This window comes from Colletotrichum navitas (assembly GCF_030913465.1).
Source record: "Colletotrichum navitas strain CBS 125086 chromosome Unknown LY79scaffold_23, whole genome shotgun sequence".
NCBI classification, from domain to species: Eukaryota; Fungi; Ascomycota; class Sordariomycetes; order Glomerellales; family Glomerellaceae; genus Colletotrichum; species Colletotrichum navitas.
In genome coordinates this window covers 335150-357343 of record NW_026850569.1, presented here as the reverse complement: position 1 = coordinate 357343, position 22194 = coordinate 335150, and the positions used below count along the sequence as shown (strand labels likewise).

At 55.3% G+C, this 22194-nt stretch overlaps 6 protein-coding genes across 6 annotated transcripts; 3 read left to right on the top strand and 3 right to left on the bottom strand.

Moving 5' to 3' along the window:
• Positions 1-967: 967 nt before the first annotated feature.
• Positions 968-3014, bottom strand: LY79DRAFT_513506 (FAD binding domain-containing protein; the record flags this gene model as incomplete). The annotated part of the gene is made up of 5 exons (XM_060554499.1): positions 968-1138; positions 1213-1340; positions 1417-2053; positions 2121-2545; positions 2609-3014. The coding sequence occupies 5 exons, from the start codon at positions 3012-3014 to the stop codon at positions 968-970; spliced, it is 1767 nt and encodes a 588-aa protein (XP_060415125.1).
• A 375-nt stretch (positions 3015-3389) lies between these two features.
• Positions 3390-5931, top strand: LY79DRAFT_172353 (major facilitator superfamily transporter). Its single transcript, XM_060551228.1, has 6 exons — positions 3390-4014; positions 4076-4237; positions 4304-4559; positions 4626-4636; positions 4690-4957; positions 5014-5931. The coding sequence occupies exons 1-6, from the start codon at positions 3732-3734 to the stop codon at positions 5867-5869; spliced, it is 1836 nt and encodes a 611-aa protein (XP_060415124.1). The 5' UTR covers positions 3390-3731; the 3' UTR covers positions 5870-5931.
• Positions 5932-6108: 177 nt separating this feature from the next.
• On the bottom strand, positions 6109-15911 carry LY79DRAFT_513609 (beta-ketoacyl synthase domain-containing protein; the record flags this gene model as incomplete). Its single annotated transcript, XM_060554512.1, has 9 exons — positions 6109-6211; positions 6295-7010; positions 7087-7317; positions 7391-9001; positions 9057-14408; positions 14472-14701; positions 14791-15086; positions 15151-15417; positions 15514-15911. The coding sequence occupies 9 exons, from the start codon at positions 15909-15911 to the stop codon at positions 6109-6111; spliced, it is 9204 nt and encodes a 3067-aa protein (XP_060415123.1).
• Positions 15912-17225: 1314 nt separating this feature from the next.
• On the top strand, positions 17226-18347 carry LY79DRAFT_630516 (RTA1 like protein; the record flags this gene model as incomplete). Its single annotated transcript, XM_060562168.1, has 3 exons — positions 17226-17720; positions 17801-17975; positions 18037-18347. 3 exons carry the CDS (start codon positions 17226-17228, stop codon positions 18345-18347), a joined length of 981 nt encoding a protein of 326 aa, XP_060415122.1.
• Positions 18348-18751: 404 nt separating this feature from the next.
• Positions 18752-20028, bottom strand: LY79DRAFT_630512 (oxidoreductase family protein). The gene has a single exon (XM_060562167.1). The coding sequence runs from the start codon at positions 19933-19935 to the stop codon at positions 18796-18798; it is 1140 nt and encodes a 379-aa protein (XP_060415121.1). The 5' UTR covers positions 19936-20028; the 3' UTR covers positions 18752-18795.
• Positions 20029-20768: 740 nt separating this feature from the next.
• LY79DRAFT_589598 (oxidoreductase family protein) lies at positions 20769-22083 on the top strand (the record flags this gene model as incomplete). Its single annotated transcript, XM_060561053.1, has 4 exons — positions 20769-20846; positions 20911-21325; positions 21381-21570; positions 21636-22083. The coding sequence occupies 4 exons, from the start codon at positions 20769-20771 to the stop codon at positions 22081-22083; spliced, it is 1131 nt and encodes a 376-aa protein (XP_060415120.1).
• Between the last annotated feature and the right edge of the window lie 111 nt (positions 22084-22194).

Genomic DNA, 22194 nt, shown 5'->3' with positions numbered 1-22194 from the left:
CACCATTTTTGCACGCGTGTGTGTCTCGGAAAAAGACTGAATAGAGGGGGACGTCCACCCTCCCCCCCTCCCCAAGCTTCGACTGTATTTGACCGGGGTTGGCTCCCGATTACGCATGCGCCAATGTAGCTCGAGCCCTTTGATCCCTCGTCGCCGGTGGTCTTCGTACCGGGGCCACGTCTTGATATTCTTCTTGGCATGGCCGGCCTCCACCCTCTCCGATTTGCAATAAATACACGCGAGAGGGCACCCCTAACCGAGTTATCGTCTATCCTTTCCCTTTCTATAAAGGGGTTTTTGAATCTCCCTGACCATCCTCCATTCACCCCACAATGGCATCTCAACCCGAGCATTGCGTACACTATCCGAAAGAGCTTGATATGCTTTGTTGATGAGCCGTGCAATGATCCATAACATGGTCGAGCGGATATCTTCCGGTCGTGCAATGAGAGGCGGCGGCAATCGTTACTTAGCTACGACCGCTGGGCTCGTACAAAAAGGTGCGTATGCGCCCCCCCCCCCCCCCCTCTCTCTCTCTCGGCCAAGCCGCTTTTCGATTGTCCGGCTGGACACACTTGACCACACATGCCTCGGTTCTAATTTCTTTCGCTCACAGTATCCACCGCCGCCTCGGTGCCCCTCAGTAAGGGCTGACTCTCCATCGCCGACAGCGGCTCCTACTTCCTTGGGGTGTGGAAGATTTAGCATGTCCTACTGAGCTTTAAGAGATAGTCAAAACCAGACCGACACAGTGTCGATGGCTTCATGGTTATCGACATCAATGCTCCGGACGCCATCACGGTGGACATCACCGGATGCAGTGTCTGATCCCCTGTTATGGATACGCGCGAGTGGTGCATTGGCGGTTAGAGATGCAGACTTTTATATGCAACTCATGCTGAGTTCCGCCTTATTTCAACACTATCAGGTCTGACCGAGATATGTGGCATACTCCAAACGTGCCAGCCTACTGGATCTTACAAAGGTGACCGTCGCCCCTCTCCTCCCACCCTTCACTGCCCACACAAGGTGTGCACCACAGGACATCGTATGGGTCGACCTCGCGCTTGATCCTGAGCAGCCGCTCGTAGTTTTCGCCCCAGAACGCCTGCTGCCAGTTCTCCTCGTAGGGGAAGCCCTATGTCGCATCGTCAGCATAACCGCCTAACCTGCCCACTTCCCTCCGAGCAGTCGAGAAAAGGGGGAACTCACTTCGTTCATGTAGGAACCGCCGCCCGGGGTGAGCTCGCGGATGGCCTTGAACCTGTCGTTCAGAATCTTTCTGGTCCTCCCTGAAGCGGTATCGTCAAAGGGAGGATAACCCCATCCCAGCCAGGTGACTATCGACCGTTAGAATGTCTTCTTCTTCACCGTCTTTAGGGCTTGGAACTACAGCCGCGATCACGGTGCACTCACTCGCGTGGACGTATGCCTTTCGCCAGGCCGGATGAACAGCATTTCCTCCGCCGCGGGGTTTCGCTTCGTTGACCCCCTTCCCCGCCACCAGGTACGTCCCCAACCAGCCGTCGTTGATGAGAATCGGCTCGAGCGCGCCGGCAAGGGCGTCCAGGTCGTCGGTCAGAGCACCCCTGTCCAAGAGCCGCGAGATGAGATAGACCGAGCCGCCTGCTTGGCCGTCGTCAAAGTTCTCGGCGTACCAGTCCATGAAGGAGGCGTACGGCTGCGTCAGCGTCAGCAAGTTGACCTGGCCCGGCCAGCGCTCCTGGATGGTTTTGTTCAGTGGCTCGAATATCTGGTTGATCTCGCCCACGTCCTGGGTGTCCAGTATGATGGTCTTGCCCATCAGGCCGGCCACCCTCTCCGGGAGACCTGGGAGCGGGATGGGCGGCGTTGAGTTGATTGTGGCCATCAGGTAGCCCGAGAGGCCCGAGTCGGAGAGGTAAGGAAGCTGAGATGTGGCCCAGGTGGCGAGTTCCATGGCGAAGGGGGCCTCGGGGAGGGTAAAGGCCATGAACAGGACCATGGTGAGCTTCTTGGATGGATGCGTCATGACCGTCACCGAAGTCACAACCCCAAAGGTCGACCCTCCTCCCTGATGCAACGTTAGCACAATGCTCAGCACACCGGGTTTGGCGCTACCCAAGACATGCGGCGCTTACACCACGTATCGCCCAGAACAGGTCTGGGTGCTGGTCTTCGTTGACCGTGAGTATCTCCCCACCGGGCGTGACGACCTCCAACTCCAGCACGTTGTCTGCCGCGAGCCCGTAGTGCGGCGCCAGGATCGAGTGGCCGCCTCCAGTGACGAAGCCGCCCACCGAGACGGTCTTGGCCCCTCCGCCCACGACGGCGCGGTCGTGCTGGCTGGCGGCCGTGTACAGGTCGACCATCTTCGTCCCGGCGCCGGCGGTGATGGCGTCGCCGCATATGCTCCTGCCTGACCCGGAAAGCTTGAAGCCGCCCTTGTGGTACTCGATCCCGTTGAGGCGGTGCGTCCAGATGGACAGAGACCCCGGCGCCACCGAGCGCCCCAGATAGTCATGGCCGCTGCTCTTCACGACCAGACGGACGTTGTGGTCCCGAGCTGTTGATCTGTCTGTCAGCCGAGGTTGTTCACCACGTCGGTTTCGTCTGCGTGAGTACTCACCAAAGTCGACGGCGGCCTTGACGTGCGTCGACGTGCCGACATCCGCCACGTACGCCGGGTAGCCTGCTCCGCTGCAGGGAAAGTCGCCGAAAGGGAGACAGGTGTAGTTGGTCCACAGGTCCCACATCATGGACACCGGGTCCTCGTCGTGGAACTCGAAGGTTCTCCAGGCCTCTTGGACCCTGGGACATTGGTCCGCGTTGTAGTTTGGCTGCCCTTCGTGGCAGACGCCGCCGGGAAGCAGAGGCACGAGGAGCCGACCGTCGACAGTCTCGTTCAGCCGTGACCATTCAGTGCCTGACGGCCAACCCGGACTGCCTGGGAACGTCTTGCAGTCTCTGGCGAGAGGCGAAGCCCGCACCACAGCCGACGCGCAGAACGCGAGGAGGAGCTTGGAGGAAATCATGTTGGTTTTTTCGAGAGCCCTGCCAACAGCCATGACATGCGAATATTAATGGCAGGCCTAGAGGGTCTTTGTTGACATATCTATACAAGCCACGGCCGCGGTTCCTTGACCGCGATGTAATCCGTGACTAGCACGCCCAGGCTGAAATGCGCGGAGATGACCCCGGCCCACGAAGGGGGCTCCCTGCGGCTGACCACCCAATCAACCGTAGCGCATCTTCTATAGGAAGCTCGTAAGCGATCCGGTTTAAGAGGGGTAGGGTAGGGGAGGGAAGGGAAGGGGGATCGGATTGTCAACGGTAAAGGGAAGCTGAAGAGTTGCTGTTTAGGCTACGCTGCCGTCTGGGCCGACGGCGCTGTTCCCGCAGGATTCTCTCGCTGTGTTGCTTACGTGCATCCGGCAGGATTGCGATTGCATATGCGCTAGTCGAAGCGGGTGTCTAATTACTCAACCTGGCAAAAGGACTCCCAGAAGGGGGCGAGAAGCTCTTTCGACAAAAGACCCTTGGGATGAACGGAGCTTCCGTCCAACCTGGGGTCTATCAAGCCTTGGCCGCACCCGCAGCAACTACTCTTGATCTGTATCGAAGGGCTTGGAGTCTTGGTGAAAAAGCCCGGATTACACCCACACAACCTCTGCTTTACAAAAGAGGACGCTCGTACACTGTTTCCATAACGTTTGGTCTCTGGGGGGGGAGGAAACATCTCTCTAAACACCATGGAACCTGGTAGAAAGGGTAGTTTAGAAATCGTTGCGCGGCCCGAGCCAAACGTCGATAGAGCGCTGACCGAAAACAACAACAAAAATGGCGTCGACCATCACCTCGAAGAGAAGACTGAGAATTCTACACCAAACCCCGAAAGCAATGAAATCAGCCTCCAGACGGAGACCGGTGACGAGTCTGCGAATCACCAATACGCGACTCCGAAAGAGCTCTCACTGCTGTCGACAGTCTTCACCATTGCCACTTTCATGATAGCCATAGACGGGAGTATCCTCGGTAAGTGAACGCCAAGACTCTTGCCCTCTTCCCGGGAAAAGAAGTGACTCATAGCACGCAGCGACGGCCATTCCCAAGATCACCAGTGATTTCCACCAACTCGATGACGTCCCGTGGTACGGCAGCGCATACCTCTTCACAGAAATGGCATTCCAGCCCACTTTTGGTCGCCTGTACACTTTGTTCGACGCCAGAGTCCTCTACCTGACATCAATAATCCTGTGTGAGTTATACTAGGGTCAGTCCAGTCGTAACCGTGTGGCCTGCGTCTGACGTGTTTTCCATGAAGTCGAGATAGGCTCAATATTATGTGCTGCCTCGCCCAACTCTGCCGTCTTGATCACTGGGAGAGTGATTTCCGGAACAGGAGCGGCCGGCCTGCTCTGCGGGAGCCTGGCGGTGTATGGAAGGTCGGTTCCGCTGCGGGCCAGGCCGTTCGGGATGGCTCTTGTCACAAGCATGTACGGTATCGCGGGCGTGCTGGGGCCGACTCTCGGGGGGCTGATTACAGACACGCCCCGACTTACCTGGCGGTTCTGCTTCTGGTGCGTCGTCCCCTGCCCTCACAATGACTCCTTCTGACGTGATGCCGGATATCTGACGAGCGACAGGATCAACCTACGTAAGTGATTGGTGCCCCGCGTCCGAGGAAACCCTGTCTGATCGTCTATCTAGCGTTTGGGGCCGTGACGTTTGCCATCGCATACAAAATCCTAAAGGCAAAGACGCCAGTACATGGGCGCCTCTCGCTGCGCGAGAAACTGAAGAAACTGGACCTTCTAGGCGCCTCCATGCTCCTGATCGGCCTGGTGACTCTCTTCTTCGCGCTTCAATGGGGCGGAAGCAGATACCCATGGTCCGATCCGAGAGTTTACGCATGCCTCATTGTATCGGGCATCTTCATGTCGGCATTCGTCCTGCTGCAAGCAACCAAGAAAGAAGAGTAAGAAAAGAAAACCCCTACAAGAGCTCGTATTCGAATCGCCATGCGCTGACCAGACCAACCTATGGGGGGGAAAACAGGGCCATCATCCCTGTACGGATCCTCTCGCAACGTACGGTGGCCATCAGCTGCGTCTTCAACATGCTCATGTCCACGGCGCACAACACGCACATGTACTACCTGGCCTTCTACTTCCAGGCCGTGCTGGGCACCAACGCCGTGACGTCGGGGGTGCGGTGCCTCGCGTACGGCATCCCGTGCAGCATCGCCATCATCGTCACGGGGGCGTGCATCAGCTCCAGGGGCCACTACGTCCCCTTCATGTGGCTGGGGACCGGCGTCTTCGTCGCCGGCTGCGTCCTGCTCCAGAGGCTTGACGGGGGCTCGTCGATCGGGGAGTGGCTGGGGTTCCAGATCCTCAGCGGAGCGGGCATCGGTCTCGCCGAGCAGGTGCCCTTCATCGCGGTGCAGGTGGTCCTCCCCGACGACGACATGCCGACGGCTTGCGCCCTCGTCGTCTTCCACCGCCTGCTCGGCGGCGCCGTGGGCCTCAGCATCGCCTCCAACCTCTTCTCCCAGGAGCTTTCCCGGCGGCTCGCGGGGGCGCCGGCAGGGGTCGACGCCGGCGCTGTGCGGTACGCCGGCGCTTCGGACCTGGCGAGCGCGGTGCCGGCGGCCGAATTGCCGCTGGTCCGAGAGGCTTTTGGATACGCGGTCGCCAAAGCCTTCATCCTGCCCATTGCGGTGGCCGCCATCTCTTTGCTGCTGAGCTTCGGGATGCAGAGACGCTGGATTCCAGACGACCGGGTGCAGCCGGCTCAAGGGGAACAGCCCACGACAACGATGACGGCGACTCTCGACACGCCAGGAGCTGCGTCTCGGGATCCGGTGCGAGATGAGAAAGTCGCCTAGACATGTATTTAAGGCTTGTAAAGAGATAGCAATTCCGAATGTACACTTTCCGCTATTTATTTGACCAACTTGGGGGACATTTGCCCCTGGATATTTCTTCACTGAGCTATACGATTTTCCAAGATCGTCGAGTAAGATCAAACATCATAATAAATAGATGAATTATTGAGATTTTCTGCAAACTAGAGAGTGACACACATAATCAAGAAGAAACAAGAAGAAAGACAATATCATTCATCTCATGCCGCGTCTATCAGCGCCTTCATCACCAACGAAGCGCGTTGCAGGCAGTCGGCCCAAGCAATCACCTCTTCCTTCCCAGTGATGACGGAGAAATGTGCCCTGCGGAAAGAAAAAGAAAAACTTGTCAGCTTCGACCAAGACAATGCGGTTGCAAGAGAGAGAGAGAGAGAGTTTTGGCTCACCCTGCGTCGGTGACGTAGTACGTCATCCAGAACCTCTTGGGGTTCTGCATGATGAAGCAAGACTCGGGAGACAGGCCGTCCGTGTTGGAAAACATCTGGTTCGGCTCCACGGTCTGTTCGTAGAGCGGGTTCTTGAAGAGACCGGGCAGCTCTTCGCCCTCCTCGGCGCAGAGCTCGAGGGCCCTCAGGGTGCGCTGGTAGCAGCGGCCCATAAACGCGTCCTTGATGACCTGGTTCCGGGCGTTGGCGGCCTCGACCATCATCTCGAACCGCTGGCTCGCCGGCACGCTCTCGTCCTCTGCGGCGGTGCAGAAGCGCGCGGTGGCGGGGATGTTGACCTGCACGATGTCCGGACGGCCCTTGTGGTAGTGCGACATGGAGACGGCCTCCCACGACTGGGCGTTGTAGCCGTAGTAGTAGTAGTTGGCGAGCAGGCCCATCAGGTCGTACATGCCCTTGATGGGAAGATGGCGGTCGAGGAGCATGTCTTTTCCGAAGTCGCCGAGGACGATGTCCCTGTATCCGAACTGCGAGATGTCCTCCTCGAAACGCCGCCGCACGTGGAGGATGCGCGCATCCAGAGCCGGCGTTGTCTTTAGAGGGAACTCCCTCGGCACCTTGGCGACGCCGTTCGCGTGCCCGTTGACCTGTCGTGGTGGGCTATAGGTCGTTATGCCTTGCACGATGGCCGTCTGCATCACGAACAGAGTCATTGCCTAACATGTATTAGGGGCTTCCATCCAATCAAGGTATGTAGAAGGGGTTGGGCCAAGGTGTTGCGAAGAAACTTACATCAATCATGGTATGCTCGACATACGTGCCGGAAGTTGCGTTCTTGCACACGACGAATGCGATGGACTTGTCGACCCATCGGTTGAAGCCTTGGAGCATCATCATACTCCTGATCCGGTCTTCCGCGTCCGTAGGCTCTGTGTCGTCGAGACAGACAAGGAAAGCAGCAGCTTCTACCATGTCGATGGTCTCTTTATTCGCCGCGTCGGCCTCCATCAGAGCTTCCCGGTTCTGTTGCGCGTCAGTCAATCAGCAACACACTCAAATTCATCTACACGCACGGCCAGCATGGGGATGGACTTACCTCGGCCCACGAAGTGCGGTCGTCGGTGCTTAGAATGCTGGTCCAGCTATCCTCAGTGTCTTGCCGGTTCAAGATTGAGCTGAAAGTCTTTGTTAACGCTTCGACAGTCACGTTCTCCTCCCCCCTGTCCTTGAGTTCGACTTTGAAGATGTGTCCGCGGTGGAGCACCGCCATGTAGTCGTTGCCAGGGAACTTTGCCATCCGGTCGAAAGGAACGCCGGGCAGGCGAGCCGTGTTGAAGATGTACTGCCAGAGATCGGTGCAGTTGGCCGTGAACATGTAAGTCATCGGCTCCCATCGGTCCGCCTCGAGATCCTGCTTGCATTGGAAGGCAATATTGGCGATCAGAGCTGCGCGTTCCGCCTGGGTGTGGCCCATCTCCCCGAGCGGGTGGAAGGCCATGAAGTTGTTGAACGGTGCGAGTGGCATGCGCCTCTGCAGGTACATGCTCTGCAGGAAGTACTTTTCCTGCCAGTTCTCGATCTCTGGATCGTGGGCCTGCTCGTGGAGGCGGCTGTAGAACACCCGACCGATGCTGTCCGGCTCCCTAAACTCCGCCACGTCCCTCTCCAGGGTCGCGAACTCCTCGGCGGAGAAGAACATCCTCGACTTGTCCAGGTAGTCGTCGAGCATGACGTCAAAGTCAACAAGAGGCATCTTTTGGAGCGTCTTGGACGCCCTGCAGCACTTGAAGTTGTGGTTGATGCCGGGGGCTGCGCTTTCGATGATCGGCTTTAGCGCTCTCTCGACCACGCCGGCGTCCTCCTTCTCCAGGACGACGACGGCCGCCGTGTCTTGAGAGACGAGCTTGGACCTGAGGATGATGACCCTGGCCAGCGTCATGATGTTGGGAGCATCGAGAACCTCGGATGTCTGCAGCGTTGCCTGGAACGTGCGCACGAGGAAGTTCTTCAACTCAATGGCAACAAGAGAGTCAAGGCCGAAGCTGTCCATGGAAGCATCCGGGCTGATGTCCTCGACTGGGGCCGCGATGAACATGGCGAACCGCTGGCGAATGCCGTCTACGACGATTCCCTCAACCTCCTTAGGGGTGGTCGCTTGTTGAAGCAACTTGCCAATGTCCGCGGCGTCTTCTTTCGTCTGCTCCCCCTTCTGCTCCAGACGGGGAACCTGGCTGAACATGGGGTTCGCAAGGGCCATTTCGTCGTGGACCGCCTCCATCGACTTCCGGTCGAACCCGAGAATCAACTGGTGCAGGTCATCCTCGTTCGCCTGTGCACTCATGGCGTAGCCCAAGACTGCAAAGACTTCGTCGAACGACATGAGGACGGATCCCCGGCGCATGGCCTCTTGCTGCGCAGGGGGGAGCGAGATGATCGCCAACGAGCCGTCGACTGCGCCCAGGTTCAGGGCTATGTACCTGCAGCTTGACGACTTTTTGCTGTGAGCAAAGGCATCCTGGTAGGCGTTGCCGACTGCGTAGTTTGACTGCCCGGACTTTCCAAGAATCGCGGTGATGGACGACAGCATGATGAAGAAGTCGAGGGAGTCTGAAGCGCCAAATGCCTCGTCCAGGTTCTGGGTCCCTTGGACCTTGGGCTTGATGGCGGTCATGTAGTCGTCGTGAGACATGATTTCAAAAGGATGGTCCTGAAGATGAGATTAGCTATAACGTAGTAGATCGGAGCTCTGCAAGGTATCATACCCTCAATACCATGCCGGCATGGACAACACCGCGTACTGGGGGCAGGTTTGCCGAACATTCGGCGGCGGCCGATAGCACTGACTCCCGATCGGTGACATCGCATCGGATGATGTGCAGCTCTGCTCCGAGCGCGCGGAGGTCTTTCTCCAATTCTTGTTGGTCTTCCTCCTGGAGCTTCCGCCGAGATAAGGTCACCACATGTCCCGCGCCACGAGCAGCCAAGAACTTGGCGGTCCTCCTTCCGAGATCTCCGAGACCTCCAGAGATGACATACGTGCCATCCTTGAGCAGGCAGAGAGGTCGAGGACGTGCCACGGTTAACTTGACTTGAGTCTCATGGTCGCTGACGAGGACGACTTTGCCTGTATGCTTTCTGGACTGGATCAGGCGGAAAGCATCCTCGATATTGGTCATGGGCATTTCAGTCACGGGGGCCACGGCCTGCAGAATCCCGTCCTCGAACAAAGAGAGTACCTTCACCAGGGTTTCTCGCACCTTGGCTGGCTTGAGCCGTGCCAAGACTGTCAGGTCCACGGCCGCAAAGGTGACGCTGTTGTCGAACGGAATCATGCTGATCTCGTTCTTCCGGTAAATGTCAGACTTGCCAATCTCGACAAATGTGCCCAATGGTGCGAGAACGGCGAACGAGTCATGGAGCGATTCACCCGACAGCGAATTCAGGACGCAGTCGACTCCCCTGCCCCGGGTAAGCCGCAGGATGCCTTGCTTGAATGTCCGAAGCCTGGAAGAGAAGATGTGGTCTGGCGGGATGCCGAAAGTGTCGATAAGCAGCTGGCGCTTTGCGTTGCTGCCCACCGTACAGAAGATCTCAGCCCCGATCTTCTGAGCAAGCTGGATGGCCGCCTGACCAACACCACCGGAAGCGGCGTGGATCAGGATGCTCTCTCCCCGCTGAAGACGAGCAACCTCGACGATGCAGTGGTACGCAGTGCAGAAGATAACGGGGACGGACGCGCCGATAGAGTAGGGCATCTTCTCAGGGAGGTGACAGCTGAAGTTCCCGTCGACCCGCGGGTGGCTCGAGAAGGGTTCGGCGAATATTCCGCACACGCGGTCTCCGACGGTGAACTTGTCGGCGACGGCAGAGCCGACCTTGCGAACGACGCCGGCACACTCGCCGGCCATCGTGACGCCGGGCACCATCTGCCCCATGGCGATGAAGACGTCCTTGAAGTTGACGCCGTAGGCTTTGGCCTCAAGTTCCAGCTCGAACGGCCCAAGGGGCTTCGAGGGAGTTTCGTCGTCGACGAACCGGAGACTGCTAAGGAGCCCCGGAGTCTCAACCTCGAGCTTGAGGGGTCGGTCTGCTTGCTGGAAGGGTCCTGTCTCTATGCTTTGGGCATATATGGACTTCTTGGCCCAGTCGTCAAACTTGGCGTCGGCATGAACTCGGGGGATGAGGAGCTGGCCATTGCTGAAGGTATACTCGTCCTCATCGGATCGTGCCGTGCTGATAGGGGTGGTAAATGACCTGTTGATGATATTTGAAAGCTGAGAAACCAGGGTCGCCGGGCTCGACAGGATGTCGTCTTGTACATCGACAGTGACGAATCGCATGCCCGCATTCTCTCGTCGCACGACTCTGGCGAGGCCATTGATCATGCCCTTGACAGGGCTATGGACGTCGGCACCGCTTGCTTGACAGCCGACCCAGAGTATGTTCTTTGCTCTCGTGGCGAGGGAGACAATCCGAGTGAACTCTTCGGCAGTTGGCGAAGCAAGGATAGGGTCTGCCGCGTCATCAAGGACGATGTGGATGGCATCGACGTCGACTTGCTCAGGTAGGCAGTCATCCAGGGAACAGGGAAACCCTTCGCTCCTCACACGAGACAGTATCGTGTCTGCGAGAGATACAAACTGGTCGTCTGCGCGAGATTGGCAGACGATGCGGACCGAAGGGAAATCTTCTCGCGCCGAAGGCCGTGTATCAACGGCCATGCCAACAATCATCTTGGGTCGTGCGGGAGGGCCATCATGATCCGGAAGAACCCCCTGGAAGCCGTGGTGCTTAAAGCGTGCGTGCCAGTCGCCCTCGGACGAGGCATCAATGTCCTGTTGCCCATCTTCGACTGGTAGGGCGCCAAGAACGACCCGTCCCCGAGGGCTCAAGAGCTTTCGCCAGCTCGCCAGACTCTCATCAACAAAGCTGGCTCCGTTCAACACGTGCGAAGCAATGATGAGGTCGTAGGTGCCTTCCTGAAAGCCTTGTTGAGCAAGATCCTTTGAGACATCCAGAGTCTTGTAATCGACACGATCGGCCCATCTGTCAAGGAGCGTCTTGAACTGCCCCAAGGACTCGCTTTGGGTGTTGGGATAGCAGTAAGTGTATCGGTCGAGCAGTAAACCTTCCGGACGATCAAGCGCTTGGAACAATGGCAGCGTCACGCCGCCTTGAACGCCTGATCCCACCTCCAGGATTTTCATATGTGGCTGCTTGAAGGCCAGGAGTTCAAGATACTCAACCAACAGGAAAATTTTGCTCTCTTCCTGAAACGGAACGAGGTCGACGTCGGGTTGCCATCTGAGAGCATAGCTCATCTTGCGATGGAACGGAAGTGTAGCCTCGTCAACCGGCGCTTCGCCGATCCCGCGAAGAGCCCCCCCGCGAATGTCTAGGACTGGCAGCAGGGGTGCACCTTCGGCCGTCTCTTCAAAGACTGCGATATCAATGCCAGCAAACCGGAAGCCTTTTTGGCGCACGGTGGAAGACACAGTCCACTTGGTACCAGGGTTGCTCCCGATGTTGCATTTGATGGTCAGCTCGTCGATGCTTATGGGCATCACGGGGCCGTTCCCGATGGTTCTCCGGTACAGGGGAATGCCCAGTTGGAAGACGTTATCGAGGGAAGACGGATGAATAATGTGCTCCTGCTGGTACTTCCGAGGCATCATGCTCTTCACGTCAGGAACAGTGATTTCAGCAATGGCTCCACGCGGACCGAGCTTTCCCGACTGTATGCATGCAAAAGTAGGACCGTAGACGTTACCGTTGTCAGCGAAGTTCTTGTAAAGGTCGTCGCCGCTTATTTGAGTGTCGCATGCATCTACGATGTCTTGGAGGTGCTTGAGACGGCCCGAAGTGGTCATGTTCTCTTCGCGGAGTCCCTCGACCTCGTCCTCTTTGGATGTCCACTCAACCATGATATGTCCGGAGCAATGCTCGTGCCAGACATCCTCCGGGGATAAAGCCATGATGCGGAACGACTCCCACGTGCGGTCGGCCAAGTGTCTCGCGGGTCTCAACGTGAGGAGGACCTCGACGTCGGATGTCAGCCCGTCTGTGCGACGTTCCGGGATAATAATCGACTTGGAAAAGGATATGTTTTTCAGGTGGACCCGAGAGATGACGCCCTGGATATGTCTGTCGATGCTGATTTGACGCACTGCTTCTATGGCCATGGAGATATAGCCCGACGCGGGGAAGATGGCGAAGCCATCGACAACATGATCTCTAAGCCACGGAAGGCTTTCCACGCCAAGAAGGTTGCGCCACGTAGGCTCCTGGTTGGTAGTCCCGGTAACTCGTAAGCCAAGGAGATCGTGTGGTGGGTGCGCCCGGAAGCGATGCTGCTTGCTGAGGCTGGACTCGTAGAGATAGCTGGTCGAATGATCCCAAGGGTATGGGGCAAGGTCATCAACCAACGCAGCAGGCTTTGTTGCAACTCGTGCGCTCAACGTTGCTCGCAGCGATACTGGATATCCAAACTCAAACAGCTTGCCTGCCGTTTCCAGGAGGCTGATAGAGGCATCGCGGCCTCGTGCCAGAGTGGGTAGGTAGTTTGATTTGAAGCCAGGCAAATCGAGAGCCTTGATCGTCTGTCTGACAGGGCCCGCCAAGGCACCGTGGGGACCGATCTCGGTGAACAAGGTGAGTGGTGCCGGCTCGATATCCGCAAGCTCTTTGCGGCAGAGGAGCTCGAGAGCGTTGCCGAAACGGACGGGGGATACTAGGTTGTCGACCCAATACTGGGCGTCGAAATCTCCTGTCTTGTGTGCAACGAGGACGGAAGAGTAGAACTTGATGGCAGGGTTTGGGGTGCGCGTCTTGATGTGCGCGATGGACTCGAGATACTCGGCTGCGACCTTTTTCATGTGATGAGAGTGGTACGCCGTGTCCACCTTCAGCTTGCGGTTGAAGATGGACTCCTCATCGAGAATCTGCTTCAGCTCGTCGATGGCAGACTCGTCGCCAGAGATGGTGGTGCTGACGGGAGAGTTGACACACGCAACGCAGACGATCCCCGTCCGGGTCTGGTCGACGTATTTCTTGACATCCTCTTCGCCCAAGCCGACGGCCATCATGGCACCGCCGCCCGAGATGACACGTGCGCAGGCCTGTGACATAAAACCGCGCCTATACGATATCTCAAGCGCAGTTTCGTGGTCCAGGGCCTCGGCCGCATAGCCGGCAGCTATCTCGCCACTGCTGTGGCCAAGAACAAGATCAGGGAAGACGTGATAGCTCTTGAGAAGGTCCACCAGTGCGATCTGAATCGCCGTGGTAGACGGTTGAGAAATCTCAGCCTGCCCAACCCGCGTGCTGTCCTCGTCCCTGGAAAGCTCTTCGACCAAGCTCCATTCTGCCCCGAGTTGCTTGAGGATCCTCTCCGACCGGAGCATCGACTCTCTGAAGACCGGATGGTCTCTGGTGAGCTCCAGACCCATGGCGTGCCACTGTGCTCCCTGACCCGTGAAGAGAAACACGGAGCGGAAATTGGTGACGGCCTTGGTGATGCGGGGGCTCTGGCCGAGCAGAGAAACGAGCTCGCCGTGGCTGCCCGCCGCCGCACTGAAGCGGAAGTGTAGCTCTGATCGACGCGTTGAGAGAGTGTAAGCGAGATCGGAGAGCGAGGAAGTATCCTCATGGGAAGATACCCATCCTCGTAGGTTGGACACCATAGCTTTGAGTGAAGCCTCTGACCGAGCTGACAAGACAAAAAGCTGAGGGTTATACCCATGATTGGTTTCTGCTTTGGGCGTGCTTTCTTGGATTTCATGCATCCCATTAGTCCCGTTGGCTCCGCTAGTCTCCTTAGACCAGTTGGATCCGTTGGCCTCGGTGGTCCCGTTGATTCCGTTGTCTCCAAGGTCAGGGGAAGCTGTTTCTTGCATCTCAACGTGTCCGTTGGCGCCATTTGTTTTGTTCTGGTTTCCATTCACACCATTGGCCGTCGCCGAAGCCCGTGTGTCTTCTGGCTGTTCCTCCGGTTTGACGTAGGTAGACGGCGCCTCCAAGATGACATGGGCGTTAGTGCCACCATAGCCGAAAGAGTTGACTGACACACGCTGGGGGGCAGTCGAGGAGGGAAGGGGAACCGTCTTGGTTGCAATCTTAATCGTGATGATTAGTAGCAATTCGACAATCAATATGAATGGGCGTCGAGAATTACATACCTTGATCTTGCGTTCTTCCAGATGCAACACAGGCTTGGGCTCGATAAAGTCGATGTTAGGGGGAATTGCTCCATGCTTCAATATCAAAATGGCCTTCAGAAGCCCTGCAACACCGCTGGAAGCTTCCAGGTGGCCAATGTTTGACTTGATAGAACCGACATAGAGACCGTTCTCACGTTGGCCTCCGGGGCAGAATACCTCCGCGATGGACGATATTTCTGCGTTATCACCTGATTCTTCTTTAGAACTCGCTCATGGGTTTCCAAGAGGATCGGAAAGAAAAGTTGAAGAAGAGAAAGACAGTGTGAGAGTTTCATACCAGCTTGGGTTCCTGTTCCATGCGCCTCAACATATACTGTATCTGCCGGGTCAAGACCGGCATTCTTGTATACGAGTCGCATAAGATTTGCCTGAGCGATGGGGTTCGGCAGCGTGAGGCCGACCGTTTTGCCGTCCTGGTTCAGGCCAGAGTTCCTAATGATGGCATGTACTTTGTCGCCGTCTCTGACCGCATCATCAAGACGCTTAAGGATCAGAGTGACGACACCCTCGCCTCGTGCGTATCCAGAGCCACGACTGTCAAAGACGTAGCATTTGCCATCTGGGTTCGTCATGCTGAAGTCGCATCTCAGCTCATGTACGTAGTGCAAGCCATATATGCAATCAGGTCAGTACTTACCCGACACTGCTCATCGGGATGATCTGGTCAGGGGTGAGGACCAGCTGGGTTCCAGCAACGATGGCCATCTTTGACTCTCTCGCTCGGAGTCCATGACATGCCTGATGCAAGGCCACCATGCTACCTGAACATCCAGTGTCAACTGTGCTGGATGGGCCGTGAAGATCAAAGACATATGATATCCTATTGGAAAGAATTGCAATTCCAGTGCCGATCATATGGGCCTTAGGTGTCCTTGCAGTGTCCTTGTAACCCATACGTTCGAAGCTACAAGTATGTGTCAGCCTGAGTATTCCATCGCAAGGGCGGTGGAGGAGAGAGATTGGGGGAGATGGTGCATGAGGAATCAGTATTATCACTCACTCGGTAGCGTAAGCTCCGACGTGGACAGAGGTATCGGAACCTTTGATTCCAGCAATCGTCTGTCCGGCATTCTCAAGGGCCTCGTATGTCGTCTCCAGCAAGATGCGCTGTTGTGGGTCGAGACAATGGGCTTCATGAGGATGGATGTTGAAAAAGCGAGCGTCAAAAGCGGCGATGTCCTGATCGAGGAAGTATAGGCCCTTGAAGTTGACGGCCTCCTTGGCCTCGGGATCAGGATGATAGAATGAGTCCTTGTTCCACCGGTCTGCAGGAATTTCACGCCAGCCACTTCGTCCCTCTGAAAGCATGTCCCAGAGTTTGTCTGGGTTATCTGAACCACCGGGCAGACGACATCCCATGCCAATGATAGCAATGGGAATTGGAACCTGATCAGTCATGTTTCCAACCAGATAAGAAACGATTCTAAAAAGAAGACTTCAAAGAGAACTGCGGCAAGATGACAGTGAGCCAGAATTGTGTTGGAAGCTTGGTTAGGCTGTGCCAGAGACGTTTCTTGAGGCAACTACGTATGGGCAGGCAGCTATTTAACTAATGAAAGTAGCGATATGATACAATGAGTCCCAGCAGTCCACAGTACACATTAGTTGAGATCTCCATTTCCGTTCTGAACTGTAGCTCAACTCCCCAAACACCAAGCCAGGCAAGCAAGCGCCGCTCGGGAGGGAGGACACCATTTCCTTACTGGTTGCCTACAGTCTATCTTCGTAAAGGGAACGGCTCATGATTACACGTTTCGGCCTGCAGAGATATGCTTGTTCATGGAAAACGAACGAAGGATCGTTTAGCGCACATTGAGTCGTGTGGTACGTCTCGCGGGGTTAGCCCGAAGACCTTGCGCTGGGTTTGAAGGAGGCGCTTTTGCCCCCACGGTCGGGACCGCAGAGGAAGATCTTTTGGGGTTGACAGGTCGTTATGAGGCAGCCCCTTCGTGTCTCAAAGGATTCATGAAATCCTTCGATGTGATAGCAGACAGCCTACAGCCGCCGTATATTGTCCCGAAGATCCCGAACCGTGTTGTGGCCGACATATTCTTTGGTGTTTGACCATGGAGGCAACAGCATTGTCCCAATCGAATGGCGGAGGAACAGTGTCTTTCTGTGTCTGTGTAAGCAACCCCGATATGGCATGGCGTTCTTGAGGCGTTTGTGAGACGTTCGTGAGGCGTTCGTACTGTTGGGATAATAGTGAGCGGCGCGGCTCGCTTATGCATATGCGCCAGCTCGCATATTTACACGGCGGCGCAGCAGCCAAGGGAGGCAAGCTTTTCGGAACGACGATCCGTTGATTCCTTGGCTTAACCCCATGGGGATGCTTCTATTTAGCCAAATACCCCGCGACACCCGCGGTGGCTGAAGCAATGTAGTCAAGCGCCCCTCCGAAACGGCGACTTGCATACAAGCACTACAGTCTTGGATTGGGCGGCCGGAATCAAGGGGAACCCAGCCGGTTTCTCTGACTTGACAGCGGCCCAATGACGGTATTCAACGAAGCAACACGCAGAGGAGCGCAGAAAGTCTGGGCCCCGATCTCCCAGTTCACCGGAACCGTTCGTTTCTTCTTCTTCCAAGTGCTTGAGCTCTTGACTTGGTGATGGCTTTAAATACAGGCAGTCGAGAAATGTTCCTCCTTCACTCCAATCAACCAGCCGTCTCCATCGAAACACGTCGCGTTTCCGTCAAACCTGGCCCATCATGTCAGCTCCCGAAGGTTACATTCCAGGGTTCGTCTGCACGCTGGACACATGCTCCGTGGAACAATGGGGCTTCGTTCACTATAGGCCGACTATTGCCGGAAACGCCCTTTTTCTGGCCGTCATGGCCGTCATCGCAATCTACCAAGTCTATCTTGGCATAAGACTCAAAACGAAGAGCTTTATGATTGCCATCTGCCTTGGCCTGCTAACGGAAATCGTCGGCTACATCGCTCGGGTGCTCTTGAATGGAAACCCCTTCAGCAGGGACTATTTCCTGTGGTACCTCATCACTCTGACCATCGGCCCTGTGTTCATCGCAGCCGCTATCTACCTGACTCTCGGAAGAATCGTCGTCGTTCATGGAGCGTTCATTAGCCGAATCAAGCCTCGGACATACACGACGTTTTTCTTGGGATGCGATATTGTCAGTCTTGTTGTCCAGGCTGTCGGCGGAGGCATCGCTGCATCGACGCCTTTGGACAACCCACACATGGTAATATCACACGCTTTTGTCATCCGGTGTCCTAACACCACTATCTCCAAGAGGTTATGCTGACGATTTTTCATCTGTAGATCGACGTGGGGACAAACATTCTCGTCGCAGGCCTGTCGATTCAAGTCGCTAGTCTGTTTGCATTTTCGGCCTGCAGTCTCGAGTTCCTATGGCGCGTGAGAAAGAACCCGGAGATGAGGAACCCCGAGTTCGCCGACCTGGTCAGCAGCAAACGGTTTAAGATGTTCTTGATTGGTATGCAACACAATCTTAATGCAGAATGATTTGTCATAGAGATGTCTAACGATTGGGATAGCACTGTTTGGCGCAACGGCCTGTTTGTTTGTACGAACCGTCTTCCGCTCCGTCGAGCTCAGTGAGGGTTTCAGCGGGAAGTTGGCCAACCAAGAAGTTGAATTCATGGTCCTGGACGGAGTTATGATCATACTTGCATGTCTCTGCTTGAGCATCTGGCATCCAGGACACGGCTTTGGGGGCCGGTGGAACGAAGCGAAATTCCGATTCCGTAACTCCAAGAATAAAGTCGATCATGAGGAAGTTGCAGAGGCAGCCGCCCCTCGTAGAAACGAGAAGGTAGAACTGGAGACGTCTGCAGAGAGGCTGTGATGAAGAGGCTTCATAAACTTCCATCTTACATAGTACAAGGGGAAATAGTATGGAATTCGATGGCTTCTGTCGCCGCAAAGGATGGCTAGTTGGAATATACAGTCAAAGGGACGCCCGCAACCAATTTTGTTCTTCAATGCATAAACCTTCTGTAGTGTCTGAAATTTTGGTCGTGAAGTTCACCTTGTCGCAAGCCAGTTAGAGCTCGATTACATTTTCGTTGCCCTATTCAACACATTCCTCTGAACTGCTCTGGTGGATTTAAACTTAGATGGTATACCACTGGAAGTAGCATTCTTCGCGTGCTTGAGGATGTCTCGAGATCTTTCTCAGCCAAGCAAACTGGAAGCTGAAGGTTTGCAGAGGCTCGTGCATGTGTTGATATAGGCATTGCTTAGCTTCATGGTCATAACCATTCTCCTAATTGTTCATCTACCTCGCCATGGTTCTACTTGAGCTGAACATGAACCGGTTTGCCCTCAGAGGCACACTTGTAGATGGCTGATACGACAGAAAAGTTGAACTCGAGCCTACTCCTAGAGAGAGCCACACTGTCACGACCTTCGATCAAGTCGACGAAAGAGAGCAAAGGACGTTGGTTCGCGTCCTCCCACCCAAAAGCAGGGAACTTCTCCTCCTTGTTCTGGACCTTTCCATCAACATCCACAGAGTGCAAGAGACCAAAGCCCTCTTGCAACTCGTCGACGTCGTCCTTGTAATCAAAAGTCGGGACCCATTCCCATGTCAGACCTCCAGCCGTGCCATCGACGTTCAGCGCAACCTGGGCGTCCCCGTGGAAACCGCTTGCCCGTTCCCAATCAAACGGGATGACCGCGCCGTCCTGGAGTGTCAATGTCAAGGAAGCGCCAGCGTGCGTCTCGACGGATATCGCGGGCTCGGACGGGTCGGCACCGGTTTTCGGCGTGGCCAACCAGGCATGATTGACCGTCGCGGCGACGGGGCGAAGGACGTCGAAGAACATGGTGAAGTCGTAAACGCCCCAGTCGAAGACGATGCCCCCGCCAGATTTCTTCTTTTCCAGGAACCACCTGCTCGCAGGCTGGTACTCGATTCCTGCGCGGGATCGTGGCTGGCGATTGATGAAGCGGGCATGATAAACGGAGCCAATGCCACCCGTTTCAATCAACTGACGGGCGCGGTCTAAGGCTCCGTTTCCCAGATAGCGAAAGCTGCACTCCCCAAAACAGCGTCCGGAAGCATCACTGGCAGCCAGCATCTCGGCCATTTCCGTTGCGGATGTTGCGAGAGGCTTTTCGCAGAGGACATGACGGTTGGACCGAAAAGCAAGGAGCGTCGCTGCATGGTGCAAGTAAGGAGGCACAGCTACTACGACGATATCGCGCTCTTGTCCTGGGGAGCTGGCAAGCATGACCTCTGCATCCTCGTAGACGGTGGCATTGGGGAACTTGGCCAACAATGCTTGTCGAGCATCTTCCGAGGGGTCGGCGGCAAATAGCTGGGCGTCGGGTCCTAGGCTTTCCGCCGCAACACCATGTCGCCACGCAATAGACCCAGCGCCGTACAGATAGACGCGCCACGGCGCAGTTGTTGCGTTGACACCGGACATCGCAAAGAAAAAGTATGTGTAATAGCGACAGAGTTGTTTGTCAGAGTTGGGCGTAACATAAAGTCGGTTTTCATTCAGTCATCTCGTTCGAGGGCCAGAGTCGACAGCGGGAATACGAGTTGAATTGTAGCGTGCTCTCAGCCGATCTTCCTTGCTAAATCGCCAGGATTCGTCGAATATGGCGATTCGTATTATTTCTTCACAACCTTCCCCGCATTCCGGGCGTTACGCCGCCGCCCGCAAGGTCCGGCGATGACGGGCCGCCTGGTTCATGAAGTTGACAATCAGAATGCCCTTGGGACGGCGACTTAAACCGGTTATTGTGAATCCCACGGCCAATTCGAGACATATGTTGCGATTGGTGGATGTTACTGATCTATCAGATGGAGGATGCACTTCTTGCCAAATACAACAGACAGACTTGGAGTATACGCCAAGATAATGCAGCTTTCATTACGCGTAGGCTGGAAGGGTTTTGCAGATATAAGCCTATGCAGGGCTCACTCATCCAAGTCTATTTTCTGACAGCATTGGACGGCCCGTTCGGCCGTGGTATCACACCTGGACTTAGCTTGCTTTGATCCTTCGGATAAGTACGGTTGCTCGGCTCAATCCTTCGAGGTTGGGGGCGAGAGTTCAGGTTCCAGACCGATATTGGATGATCGAGGCCCCGGGCCAGGGGCGTTTGGCTCCAGCGGTGCAATTGATTTGCTCAATGGTTGAAGAAGTTATTTATATGCTGTTGATACTAGGAGATTATCAAGACTTGGTTCCAACTTTGATCAGACTATTTGGAACAAAGATTTGAATCGATTAACTACGTGTCCGTCAATATGAGTGAACTATCAGACGATGATAAGCTGAGGAAGGTCCTCAAAGTCGGTATCATTGGCTTGGGAGAGGTTGCTCAGGTTTGTTTCGATTCTCATGTCGTTTCACTCCTTGGCAGACAATATTGATAAATTCTCATCACAGGTGTCTCACATTCTCGTGCTGAACAATTTGTCCAGCTACTACGAAATCACTTACATTTGTGATTTGTCCCAGCAAGCTCTTGATCACTGTGTCAAGAAAGTCGCCGGCGGGACGCCCAAGACGACGTTGAACCCTGAAGAGTTGATTGCCTCTCCTGACACCGACGTCATCGTAATCTGCAACGTCAACGCATTCCACGCTGCACAGGCGATACTGGCTCTCCAGCACAACAAATATGTGTTCGTGGAGAAGCCGCTCGCGTTGAACTACCACGACCTTGATGCTATCATCACCGCAGAGAAGACTTCGGAGGCGAAAGTCTTCGTGGGATACCAGAGACGATACGCTGAAGCGTTTGTAGATGCCCTGAAAGAGGTTGGAGAAATGAGCAAAATCGACTACATACGAGTCCGAGGTATGTTTGAAAACGATACTCAAATCTGCAGGGAAAGTACCTGACAGCGGGACAGATATCATTGGGCAAAACCGGTCTTTCGTGGGCCAGTCTGGCACGTACCCAATAAAGTACGCCGACTATCCCGTGGAAGAGGCTGCAGACATGCGTTCGACCGAAGAAAACATGGTAAAGGCAGCACTCGTTGACGAAATGGGAGTTACAGCAACTCCAGAGTCAATGACAATGTTTAGGTTGTTCACTGGGTAAGTTTCGCCGCCGACCCACTGCCAGGTATGATCATCACCGATTTCTGACTCTCATTTCAAAGACTCGGTGTGCATGATTTCTCGGCTTTGCGCGAGATGGTCGGTATGCCCTCACGTGTTGTTGGTGCATCCCTCGGCTTGCCAATCTGGAACGTCCTATTCCAGTACCGGGGCTTTCCCGTCATGTACGAGTCAGGCATCATTGATGTGCCCAGGTTTGACGCTCACCTCGAGATTTACTCTCGAGAGAAGATTGTGCGCGTCGATTACGACACCCCGTACGTCAAGGGTCTTCCCGTCACTATGACCATCAGAGAGAGGATCGAGAGTGCTAGAGGCGACGGCTACCAAGAGCGCACGATCAGGAAGACCTACGAGGACCCTTTCACTCTTGAGTTTTTGGAATTTCATTCTTGTGCAACGAAAAAGACAAGCCCGAAAACCTCGGCCATGGATTCCCGCGAAGACTTGGACTTGATAAAGATGATCATGCAGACTGCCTACAATTGATACGGCCTTCGTCTCGTAGCCTTTGAATTTACCCAAATTGAAGGTTAAATTAAAAGACAAATTTGACTGGGGCATACCGAGTGTTTAACAAGTCATGCGTCTAATATATTT